The sequence below is a fragment of the Phyllobates terribilis genome, unplaced genomic scaffold, assembly GCF_046119375.1.
Source record: "Phyllobates terribilis strain yellow unplaced genomic scaffold, ASM4611937v1 Scaffold_13__5_contigs__length_258822181, whole genome shotgun sequence".
In the NCBI taxonomy this organism is placed as follows: Eukaryota; Metazoa; Chordata; class Amphibia; order Anura; family Dendrobatidae; genus Phyllobates; species Phyllobates terribilis.
Window position 1 is genome coordinate 42,645,011 of NW_027362773.1, and position 12,775 is coordinate 42,657,785.

A 12,775-nucleotide genomic window follows, 5' to 3' on the forward strand; every position below is an offset into this window, starting at 1 on the left:
ACAGATTCTTTCCCCTGATTCATAATCATTTGTGACTTTTAGCAAAGTTGCAAAATTTGTTGCAAATGTGCTCTATCCCAACTCAGTTAGTGCCGACGCCGCCCATCACATTTGAATACTGCTCCTGGCATTCGCTAGGTTTGAGGGGCGCATGCGCACTGAGGCTGTGTGATTACCAGCTTCAGCGCGCACGCTGTGACCTGTGGCGTCAGCACTAACTGAACGCAGCGACCGCCCAGGACTGAATCTGAGAATCACGAATCACACCCCTATGACTGAATACAGCAGGTAGGACAAAGTATATAAAACGATATAACTTCATTATACTACCACCGATTGTCATGAAACCAGCTTGTTAGTGATGCACATTGTGTTACTAAAAACGCTATAGGGGCAGTGTACATGGCAACTAGGACGTGACAAGTTCCCTTTAAGAAGAACTTTAAAAAAAAAAAAAAAAAGAATTCCGATAATCTAACATATCAAATATTCTGGATTATCTGGCTGCTTACAGAGAAAAATATCTATTACACTTCTATATTTCCGCATGGTTTGACAAAGCTATTCAGAACTTTAAAGGGAAGCTGTCACCCCCTGGGAGATATCAGACCTCTACTATGGGCATACAGGTTATAGAAAAGTAAATATACACTTACCTGTAAGGCCCATAGCAGAGGTCTGATTGCAGAGAAATCTGGTTTTAAAAACTCACTTTTCCACAGGCTTGGCGTCCCCTGGACGCCAAGAAATCCCCACCTATCTGTTTATTATTCCCCAAAATCCCCGCCTATATGCTTAGTTACCATATCCCCCACCCCCACCCCACCCCTGCACATTACAGGGAAATGGTAACTAGGCATATAGGTGGGGATTTGGGAGAATAAACACATAGGTGGGGATTTCTTGGCATCCAGGGAACACCAAGCCTCTGGAAAACGGAGGTTTTAAAAACACTTTTCTCTGCAATCAGACCTCTACTGTGGCCCATACAGGCAAGTATAGATTTACTTTTCTATCACCTGTATGCCCATAGTAGAGGTCTGATATCGCCCAGTGGATGACAGATTCCCTTTAAAGGGAACCTGTCAGCCAATTCACGCTGCCCCAGCCACAGGCAGCGATATCTCAGCCCTGTACACAACAATGCATCGCAGATCATTTTATTTATATAGCACCAATATATTCTGCAGATGACTAGTCAGAGGCAGGCCGCCAGCTGCAGCTTCTCCCTGTCCATTTCCCATAGACTGACAGCACTCTCCCTATACAAACAGGGAAAGACCCCTCAGCAATAGGAAGTGCGGTGGACAAGACATCAGAGACCTGCCACTTCTCGTGAGACGCATAGTCCCTGGACGGCTTTTCAAAGTAGGTTTTTCTTGAAATGCGTCGGTATTTCACAGTGTGAGGTACACGGCTACACTAAAAATATATGGATAATCCTTGTAGACAATTAGTGTTTTCCCCATGTAAATTGAATTCTGTGTAAATTTCTGTTTTGCATAATGGACTACATGTAGACATATTCTATGGACACACATACATATATTTTTTTCTGTTTATTTTATAGTTCTGATGAAAGCTGATCAGGCCTAAACGTTAAAATTTTGCAAATTTATATTATTCACTAAAGACTTTCTTTTGAATTTTTTGCAACAAATTTTGGAGTGCTGAGTTCTCAATTTTACTTAATACGGAGTGGAATCCTACCCGAGCACCCATATAGGAGCGCCACGTATCTTCTTAGATTACATGGCTACAATAACGCAGCCAATGTTTGGTTCGGGGAGCATGATTCTGCGGTCAGGGTCCCCGGTAATAAAGCTGGGTCACCACTGCATTGGGGAGGACATTGCAAGCATGTTCGTTTTCTGTTCATGCAAAGCTGAATAGAAGGCTTTGAAAATTAGCAGAAAATGATAAAGGATTTATATAGAATGGGGATTTGTTTTAATGGAAAACGAAATTTGTAGCAAAACTGAACAGGCGAGATTTGTGCAGTGTGATCCCGGCAATCGCCTCCTTAGTAACTATAGACAGAACGTGACAGCAGGAGACGAGTTCTCCAGGTGAGCGGCTGACGAGTGGAGCGCTGACGAGTGCCTGACTTGTTGCTGCTTGCTTGTTTACCTTGAAATTCCTCTGCTACAATAGTGATCAACCAAGTCGGAGAAATCGCCAAGATATACAGCGTTTAGGAGGACACACAATTACATAAGGCCTCTCTGCACCGGCCTTTTGTTGCTGAGGCTTTTAAGAAAGCCAGAAAATCCCTGATGTTAAAGCCACGGCCATTGTATATAAAGTGCAGATTAATCTGACCTGCTAGCAGGAGGAATCAATATGGCAGATCGCAAGAGTTAAAAAAAAAAAAAAAAAGCCAAGTGTCAGCCAAGACCACACACAGCAAGGTGAAGAATAAGATGTACGGAATGAGCAGGATAAATACAAGGTAGGACCCAAGATGGCAGGAGACAGCTCACAGGATCTGTGCCAGGAGCAGAGAAAGAAAAGATGCAACTACAACTGCTTAAATAGCAACTCCCTACTATACACTGGACCTGTATACAGCCAGGGAAGACTGACTACTCCAGAAACGGCTCATAGCCAGTCATTACACATTTACTCTAGTGACAGCCTATTTAGATAAATAGGGACTTTAGAAAAGAAAATATGTATATGAAAATTAAAAAATATTGTCATTTATTAATTAAAGCTGGAGCTGGTTTGTTTGGATGGAACCACAGCTCGTGGCTGTAAAGGGTGGGCCGGTTATTTACATCTTGTGCATCTTTCCCCCAACCAGTAGCCGGTCTGTACCGACTACACACTACAGGGCCAACATTAGTCTAATGTGTATGGGGCTCTTGTACTAATGTCAGGGCTCTGCTGACCGGGATGTGTATGGCGGTGGGCTCCCTACTCTTCCCTGACAAGACACGGTCCGGGGAGATCGGCACGACCTGTCTGATTTTGCACAGTTGATCCCTTTGTTCTTGTAACAATAGACTATGTGAATAATAATAATAAATAATATCCAATTAGAAATGTAGTATAGTTCTTCTGATTCGCTATGTCGCTTACCCCATGCACAGGCATTGCAGTAGCTTAGGTTTCCATTGTTAAAACTACTAACAACTATCTCACTGTATGAATGGTCATAACTATGGAAACTAAAGCTGCTGCAATGCCTGCGCATGGGGTAAGAGACATAGCTAATCAGAAGAACTATACTACATTTTTAATTTGAGGTATTTGCTATTATACCTACTGCATATTGGGATAGGATCGTAGAGATGGGAATACCCCTTTAAGTAGTTATTGCATTTTTATTGTTTTTTTCCTGCGCAAATTTGTCAAAAAAAGCTGCAGGAATTTCAGAATGATTGACAACAGCTACAATCATTACCGATGGTCAGGCCGGCAATTCCTCTACACAGGATGCCAGTCACCAAGTTTTGGACTCTAATAAAACGTCGTCTTGGAGGCTTCATATCAAGTCAATCCAAACACACAATATACCATAGATCTGTGTATGGAGGCATTAAATCCCATTTAAGACCAGCCAATAATACCGCCAGATGACTTTCCAGCCAATTATAGATTTAATGGAAGCGTCTTTTGTGCAGCTAAATCCATAGCTTCGTTATGAGATAGTAAGGGAATTCAGGTTTCTATTCAGAGTCTGAGCTCGCATTACTGGGCTGCGGAGACCCATAGAAATGGAAAGAGCAAAAACCACAGGATCATTAACAGCACTGTTCGTAATGGAAAGAAAAGGGGGAAAGAGAAAAGTCTCCCTGCTGCCAAACTGCTGACCTGTATCACATCTGGGGTAAGGAACAACTCATTTATAGCCGGGGTAGGGTAGAAGACGTCTGACCATGAGAAGGCCAGCTCTGCTGTATCCTCGGGGGAAGGCTCTGGTAGGTATTGTGCCATATAATGCAGAGAATGGCTCTGCTGCCAGCCATAAAGTATTCAACACCCAAGGTCAGCATGTCACACACTGATCCTACAAGGACCCCACACGGGTTTTTTAAACTAACAGTATATTATATTATAGGTTCATTCATACCAAAGATCTAAAAAAAAAAAACATAGAAGTCAGAGTCTGGTCCAATTTACAGACAAAGCTCCATATGAACGGGTCTGGGATGTGCCCGGATAGGATATGAAGTAAGCCTAGGAAGAGCTCATTCAGATGTCAGTGCAACTTGGTCTCATCTTGGACTGGCCACAGCTTTCCCGACCATCATAGCCCAAGACATAGGACGTGGTCATGATCCGGTTGGCAGGCCCGCGGCCAGTCTGTGCATTGCAGTCCAAGATCGACGGACGTCTGCGTAATGCTTTAGGCAGGGGTCCCCCAACCTGTGGCTCGGGTGCCACATGTTGCTTGCAGAGCTATGTTGTGTGGCTCGCAGTTGTCTGCCACTTGGTGCATTAGCACAATGTCTGGCAAACATTAAGAGATGTCAAAATGCAGAGCTTTGTGAGTAGCCCCACACGAGCGCTGATCTGGATGTGCATACCCTGTTGGTGGGGGAATGAACATGCGCACTGCAATGCAAAAATAACTTGCTGTTCGTTATGTTCAGGCTTTTGAGCTTTTTTTTTTTCTAACCACTTCAGGTTTCCAAAGACACCAAATGGTTAAAAGTAGTGACCCGACCATACCCCAGGTGGCTTCTGCTTGAAACACTTGGCGGGTATACTGGTGTCTAAAAGAAGTTTAGTGCACATACCCAAATGGGTTCTCCACTCAGAACTAAAGACTGTGCGCTACTAATGGCATGTACATGTAAGACATGAAGATGGGCACAGTTCAGATCACTGTCAGCTGAACGCTCGCTTCCATTATCCACCAACCCCAACAGGCTGCTGATAAGCCACAGCTAGAGGGGTCTATCTCCCCGAGAACAAAGGATCAGGAATACTGAAATTAAACACGACCCCTCATACAAATGTCAACGGCCATGATAACAGATAGTCACCAAGAATTCATCCAATATGTACAATGGTCTCAATATTGCTGTCCATTAACGGACAAAACTGTGGCCACTGGCAAAGTCAAAAGGGTGAGGATTTGGACTCCTGCATGGACTGAAAGAAGATATGTCCAATATAAAATGTCTTCAGTAGAGGTTAGTGGCAGTCTGATGAGAAGTTGGGAAGGATCAGTTTGACTGGCAGTAGTAAATGGTATAATGTAATAATACACACACACCTTACTGAATTAGAATATTGTCAAAAAGTTACAAAAAGTGAAACTCATTATATAGAGTCATTACAAACAGTGATCTATTTCAAGTGTTTATTTCTGTTAATGTTGAGGATTATGGCTTACAGCCAATGAAAACACAAAAGTCATTATGTCAGTAAATTAGAATACTTTATAACAACAGCTTGAAAAATGTTTTTAAAATCTGAAGTGTATGTTCAGTAAATGCCCTCAATACTTGGTCGGGGCTCCTTTTGCATCAATTACTGCATCAATGCGGCGTGGCATGGAGGCGATCAGCCTGTGGCACTGCTGAGGTGTTATGGAAGCCCAGGTTGCTTTGATAGCAGCCTTCAGCTCGTCTGCATTATTGGGTCTGGTATTTCTCATCTTCCGCTTGACAATACCCAATAGATTCTCTATGGGGTTAAGGTCAGGCGAGTTTGCTGGCCAATCAAGCACAGTGATACTTTGTTTATAAACCAGGTATTGGTCTTTTTGGCAGTGTGAACAGGTGCCAAGTCCTGCTGGAGAATGAAATTTCCATCTCCAAAAAGCTTGTTGGTAGAGGGAAGCATAAAATGCCCTAAAATGTCCTGGTAGACGGCTGCGCTGACTTTGGTCTTGATAAAACACAGTGGACCTACACCAGCAGATGACATGGCTCCTCAAACCATCACTGATTGTGGAAACTTCACACTAGACCTCAAGCAGCTTGGATTGTGGCCTCTCCACTCTTCCTCCAGACTCTGGGACCTTGATTTCCAAATGAAATGCAAAATTTACTTTCATCTGAAAACAACACGTTGGACCACCGAGCAACAGTCCAGGTCTTTTTCTCCTTGCTCCTTGGTCCAGGTAAGACGCTGCTGGCGTTGTCCATTGGTCATGAGTGGCTTGACACAAGGAATGCGACACTTGTAGCCCATGTCCTGGACTAGTCTGTGTATGGTGGCTCTTGAAGCAATGACTCCAGCAGCAGTCCACTCCTTGTGAATCTCACCCAAATATGTGAATGGCCTTTTCTTGACCGTTTCAAGGCTGCGGTTATCCCGGTTGCTTGTGCACCTTTTATTACCACACTTTTTCCTTCCACTCAACTTTCCATGCCAAAAGGGAACACCGGTGAGGTCCGCAAGATTGGTAACTGGTGTTTGACCAGAACAGGTTGGAGCCGCTTTCTTTGCCATGTCTCCATTTCCAGTCAACGGGCTAGTTTGCCCTAAAGCTTTGGGAATCACAGAGTTAGTAGATTTATGGACTCCAGGTCTCAGACATGGTAATACTTGTAGTAGATCATACAGCTAGGTTACAATTTTATCCAGTTCTTTTAGATGGCCCTACAGATTAAAGAAATAGCTACATATAAACATTAAAAATGTAGATATTTATACAATAATATAAAAGACTGGGCAATCTTCAGGTGAAGAATTTGCATTTGCCGTAACACAACGTCTGTGCCCCTTATGAGGCCAGTCTTAATATCATGCCACCATGAGCCAACAGCGAGTGCAAACACCAGAAACACATCAGTGAGTATACCGTATGTCACAGACACAAAGTGAAGCTTTTATAGATGCTCTTTCACAGCACTTGGAGGAAGTGAACTGACACAGGAGATAGAAGAGCCCCAAGAAAGTGTCACAGTAAAATTGCCTTCCTTCACAGACCCCTGTGGTTCAGCAGCAGTCATGGAACATTTCCCACTACCTTAGTCAGCCACAACCTAGAAATCCACCCCACAGGGCTCCAGCCGGCCATACACCGGACAGGGGAACAGCGGTCCACCACCCCACAGGGCTCCAGCCGGCCATACACCGGACAGGGGAACAGCGGTCCACCACCCCACAGGGCTCCAGCTGGCCATACACCAGACGGGGGAACAGCGGTCCAGCCAACAGCTACTTCTCCCAAATCCCCATCAACATGCAGCTCATAATAGAGTAACACCACAAGAAAGGACCAAGCAAGATGAAATGTACCATCGGTCTCATGGGGACAGTCAGGGGTCTCCCAGACACATTAATGTCTGTTCACCGCCGATATTGGCGATACGCTTGGTAGATGCATTGCCAGTGTGTGCTCTGAACATAGCTGGAATTCTTGACAAATGGACATTTCACAGACACTCTGCCTATGCCAAACCAGTACCATTTCAGATAGGCTGACTTTTTTGTTTGGAGATGAAGAATTGACTAAATTACTACATGCAGGAAAATAACCAAGCTGCACTGTCTGATTTTACAATTCCGCCTATTAGCCTGAACAGTGGGATACAGCACAGTCTCCTGCCAGATGTAGACATCTGGAGATCTCCAATGTATACCTCTTACACTGGTTTTACACAGACATTTTGGTACACTACAATAACACCATAGAAAATGACTAGCACCTCCTAAGAATAAAGCAAGTGTGAACAGGTGCAAGCGGCTATGAATGGAAAAAAAAAACAAAAAAAACGCAGTGTCTTACAGTTCTATGCAGCAAGGTGGATGGGATTAATACAGATCTCATGCCCACTGTTCTTTATTACACAGCGTACACGGACCTGCAGTGCGCGTTTCAAGTCCAAAACTTGTCAATTTCTCTTGAGGACACAATTTTTCTGTGCAGATTTTTCCCATAAACTTGAAATAAATGAGGAAATTCCGCAGGTTTAAACAAAAAAAACAAAAAAAAACAAAACACGTTTTAGTATATTTTCCAAAGAGGAAACACACCAAACACGTGTTTATCCACACATGACGGTCAAAGTTTTGTCAAAGACAAATGCCAGGGAGTATAAAAAACAAAGTAGGTTTAATTAAAGGATATATCAACGAGAGATGTAAACCACAGTCAAAAACCGCAAGTAATCTAATTTACATAATAGAAGCTGAAAATCTGCTACATTAAAAGCCTAAATGTGGACTGTAAACTGCATTACTGCCATACAGAACATACTTCTAAAATTAAGTACTTCGCGCACAAATTGGCCAGTTCACAAGTGTCCACCAGCCATGTCAAGACGGCAGGACCCCAAGCTATCACATCGGATGTGTCTGTATATACGTTAGTACATGCAGTGTACTGCAGCAGTCTTTTGATATGCTTGTGATTGAAAAATTTTACGGATAGATCATGGACCCATTACAATGAATGTGCCTTTCTTGGGTAAGGAGGTGATAGATTGCAAGAAAACAAAAAACAAAACTGAGCTGTCCTGCTTGGATCTTCGTTGTGGATCAAACTTGCCAATGCACGTCAGTGGGACAGAGAAGAAAAAGGACGGCTCAATGGTCTGTGTGTTGTCCATACATCACCAACATGTAAGAAATGGATGCAACCAGAATTGTAAAAATCACCAGAACAGCAAACTAGGATGGGTGGAACAGGGATTTTTTTCTCATATGTAAAAGAGCAGAAAAGATGAGTGAGAGTGGGCTGTGTGATGTGACAGAGCCTGGGAGGTTTGGAAGATTCTGTCCAGGAACATTAACCACACTTTCTTGTATGCGAAGCTGAGCATTCACATGTATGGCAAAGAAACAGGACACTGGTCATGGCTTTGTAAGGGGCAGGCTGATAATAGTGTTTGTGTGACAGTTCAGAGGGTTGTATCTGGATTGTTTCCTACAGTGAATAGCACCACACAGATAGACCACCACAAGAAATAAGCGAAAAATAGCCAACACCACCAGAAGTAAGAAACACGAGCAGAACGTCCCCCATAGCTATAGATCCATGATGCGAGGGACAACAAAACCATAACAAAAATAATCAGACTGGAACAAGCTAAGAAGGAGTAGATGAGTTTGCGATATGATCAATTGTGGGAATTCTCCAAGTAACAACATATTCAATCACGGTCTACAATAGCTGTATACCACCGCCCATGTGCTCCTGTCTATCGGGGGTCTGCAGAGCTTGGCTGAAGTAGCCACCTGCACAGCAACTGGGTGGGAAGCAGGGTCACCGGGGGCAATCGCAGAAGGACTTCAACAATATTGTGTTCTACAGAAAGCCTCCTCGTGTCTCAGTGATAGCCCACCGTCTGCACCAGGTACCGGATATAACATTACCATAGCATCAGTAACGCACATACCCCCTTTGTCTTTTTGATAAGGTTAAGACAATCCACAACCTAACACTCTTCCCCCCATTACTGCTCGCACAGCAGCTGTCACCCAACTAGTTAGTAAGTCGGGTAATGGGGAGACCACTGACCAAGCCACAAACGGAGATGGGGGTACTGCAACAGGGAGAGGGGGGTCAACAAGGATTTTAGACTTAGACATATACATACATACACACTTTTTTATATTTAAACACTTTTTCTGCTCTTTTCTAAGCTTCTTGCTTACGGCCCCAGGGGACGCCATGCCGAGGATATGGATCATCATCCAGTTCTCATGTGCAGAAAAGGAAAACCCAAATAAGACTGTTCACATCTTAACACAAGACTTGGACCACCTGATGAATCAGACAGGAACGTACGGATGCAAGATACCATGGCTGTGTAATATAGTGAATGCAGCTTTTATATTGCCAATCTATTTTAATGCCAGAGAGGAAACTGAAGTAGTAATATTATTCTTGGTGCCAAGTCTTATTATGGCATCTATAATAAAACATACCCCAATAACTCCTCCTGCCGATACTGGGACCCTCCGCCACGTACAAGAACACAGGGCCATAGCCCACAATAAAACAATCCATTCTTAAAGACACATCATCATTATTTTAGGTCGGTCGGCCGTGGATTGAGAATCAGTCAAGGTACAGCTAGTGGGATATGGACGTACCCCATAGTACAAAGTAAGAGTTCCAGAACTGGGATCAATGGCCTTTGTCCCCATAGTACCATCAATGAAAACATTATGCCGGTACAAGTGTCATCTGACTTCTCCGGGATATGACCGTGGTGCCAATGTCTGGTTGTACCAATGTGGTCCTAAAGATCATGACTGATGGACCTCAACGTCTGGGTCAGTGTTCGGTAGATGCCATCCAGCTCACCTGTACATCAACAAGCAATATAAACTGCCCATGAGATAGAAGTTGGATTAAATTACCAATTTTTACCAATCATCATTTGTAAATTATACACCAACAATAAGAGGCTACAGCAGATGGCAAACTACTGCTTGCTAAAGAGTCAGTCTGTCAGGTTGGAAACACGAGGGTCACAAATGATCAGCCAACTACTCTGACACAGATCTGGGTTTAGCCCTCCGATCTGCCAGTCTGATGGTTGAAGAGGTCATATGGACGATCTGACACACGACGGATCGGCCGGACTCCAACCCTCCGTCTGAGGTCAGTTATAGCAATGGTTACTCAACCAAACCCATCTATTACAAGCCCACAAAAAAACTCGTCACATGTGCCACACAATGCCCAGCAATGTGCCACCTTCATGCTGTGTGCCCCTACAGAAAGCAAAACAAATTTTCATTTGTAAATGGGCATTGTTCTGTGGAGCACTGGGCACAACTCTGTATTTCCATGGCCAAGCATCAATCAGAAGCAGTCAAGATTGACAATTGTACCACCGCACCAGCGTACTGGGGGCACCAGAGACGGCACCAGCGTACTGGGGGCACCAGACACGGCACCAGCGTACTGGGGGCACCAGACACGGCACCAGCGTACTGGGGGCACCAGACATCGCATCGGTGGATGGGGCACCACCACCTCCTCCTCCAGCCTGCCATACTCACAGCACCAGACACCGCACCAGCGTACTGGGGGCACCAGAGATCGAATCGATGGATGGGGCACCACCACCTCCTCCTCCAGCCTGCCATACTCACAGCACCAGACACCGCACCAGCGTACTGGGGGCACCAGAGATCGCATCGGTGGATGGGGCACCACCACCTCCAGCCTGCCATACTCACAGCACCAGACACCGCACCAGCGTACTGGGGGCACCAGACAACGCACCAACGTACTGGGGGCACCAGACACCGCACCACTGTACGGGGGGCACCACCACCTCCTCCAGCCTGCCATACTCACAGCACCAGACACCGCACCAGCGTACTGGGGGCACCAGAGATCGCATCGGTGGATGGGGCACCACCACCTCCAGCCTGCCATACTCACAGCACCAGACACCGCACCAGCGTACTGGGGGCACCAGACACCGCACCAGCGTACTGGGGGCACCAGACACCGCACCAGCGTACTGGGGGCACCACCACCTCCTCCAGCCTGCCATACTCACAGCATGTTGGTGAACACGCTCAGCCCCTCGGGCACGGCCACCAGTCCTCTCCCGGAACAATCCACTCCTCTGTCCGCGTTGCAGCGACATGGCACTGGGCAGGGGGGCGGTGAGGAGACCCCGCTGGGCCCACCTGAAGAGCGGCAGATCAGCAGCAGAAGCAGAAAGGCGCCGGGCGCCCAGAGCCCCCCGGGACGGCTCGTCATCCTCCGCAGCAGCAGCCGGAGCCCCTCGTCCTGTACCGTGTGACAATCCCGCTCCCGGAGTCCGCACTTCTGCCTCACAGGCGATCGCTAAACAAACAAGAGCCTGCGCCTCCGCCGCCTCCTCCAGCAGCAGCAGCAGCAGCGCCAATCACTGAGACCTCGGACACAATGTAACCGCTGCAGCCATTCCGCTCCCTCCTGGCGCCGCGCGCTGCCTGCTCCTCATACTAATGAGCCAAGGTGCATGCTAATAAGGACGGCTGCTCTGATTGGCTGACATTCTTTCATATGCAAATCTCAGCACAGGCACAACAGCCCGCGCTCTGATTGGCTTACAGTTAGGGGCGGAGCCGTGGGACGACGAGGGGTCGGGCTGCTGGTCAGATGTGTGACTGGGGAGTCGGGGGCGTCCGCTCCGTGTGCACCGAGCCCTGACTGCTGCGGTCACACTGGTGGCCACTGCCCGACCGGCCTCCCCATGCTAAGGACAACACAGAGGGACGGGGATATACGGTGCAGTGTCCCACACATAGCCACAGAAAGGCAATGAGGCACTTCTGCGGTGTACACACTGCTTGTGTTATGTGTCCTACGGTTTTTACATATACAGTAGTGGATTTATACACCTTTTACACTGCTGTAATGTAAACGGGAACCTGTCATCCAATGGCGGACAAAGACAGGAGGCCCCTGTGCAAGGACACTATATGAGCCCCCGTGCAGGGACACTATATGAGCCCCTGTGCAAGGACACTATATGAGCCCCTGTGCAAGGACACTATATGAGCCTCTGTGCAAGGACACTATATGAGCCCCTGTGCAAGGACACTATATGAGCCTCTGTGCAAGGACACTATATGAGCCCCCGTGCAGGGACACTATATGAGCCTCTGTGCAGGGACACTATATGAGCCTCTGTGCAGGGACACTATATGAGCCTCTGTGCAGGGACACTATATGAGCCCCTGTGCAAGGACACTATATGAGCCTCTGTGCAGGGACACTATATGAGCCTCTGTGCAAGGACACTATATGAGCCCCTGTGCAAGGACACTATATGAGCCCCTGTGCAAGGACACTATATGAGCCCCTGTGCAGGGACACTATATGAGCCCCTGTGCAAGGACACTATAT

General features: G+C 46.3%; 1 protein-coding gene across 1 annotated transcript in view; it reads right to left on the reverse strand.

Annotated features, from left to right (window-relative positions):
• Nucleotides 1-11,892, reverse strand: part of LGR4 (leucine rich repeat containing G protein-coupled receptor 4) — an 82,988-nt gene extending 71,096 nt beyond the window's left edge. The window contains exon 1 of the mRNA XM_073658064.1: nucleotides 11,436-11,892. Coding sequence (XP_073514165.1) covers nucleotides 11,436-11,641 — 206 coding nt within the window. The 5' untranslated portion in view covers nucleotides 11,642-11,892. The remainder of the gene's footprint in view (nucleotides 1-11,435) is intronic.
• Between the last annotated feature and the right edge of the window lie 883 nt (nucleotides 11,893-12,775).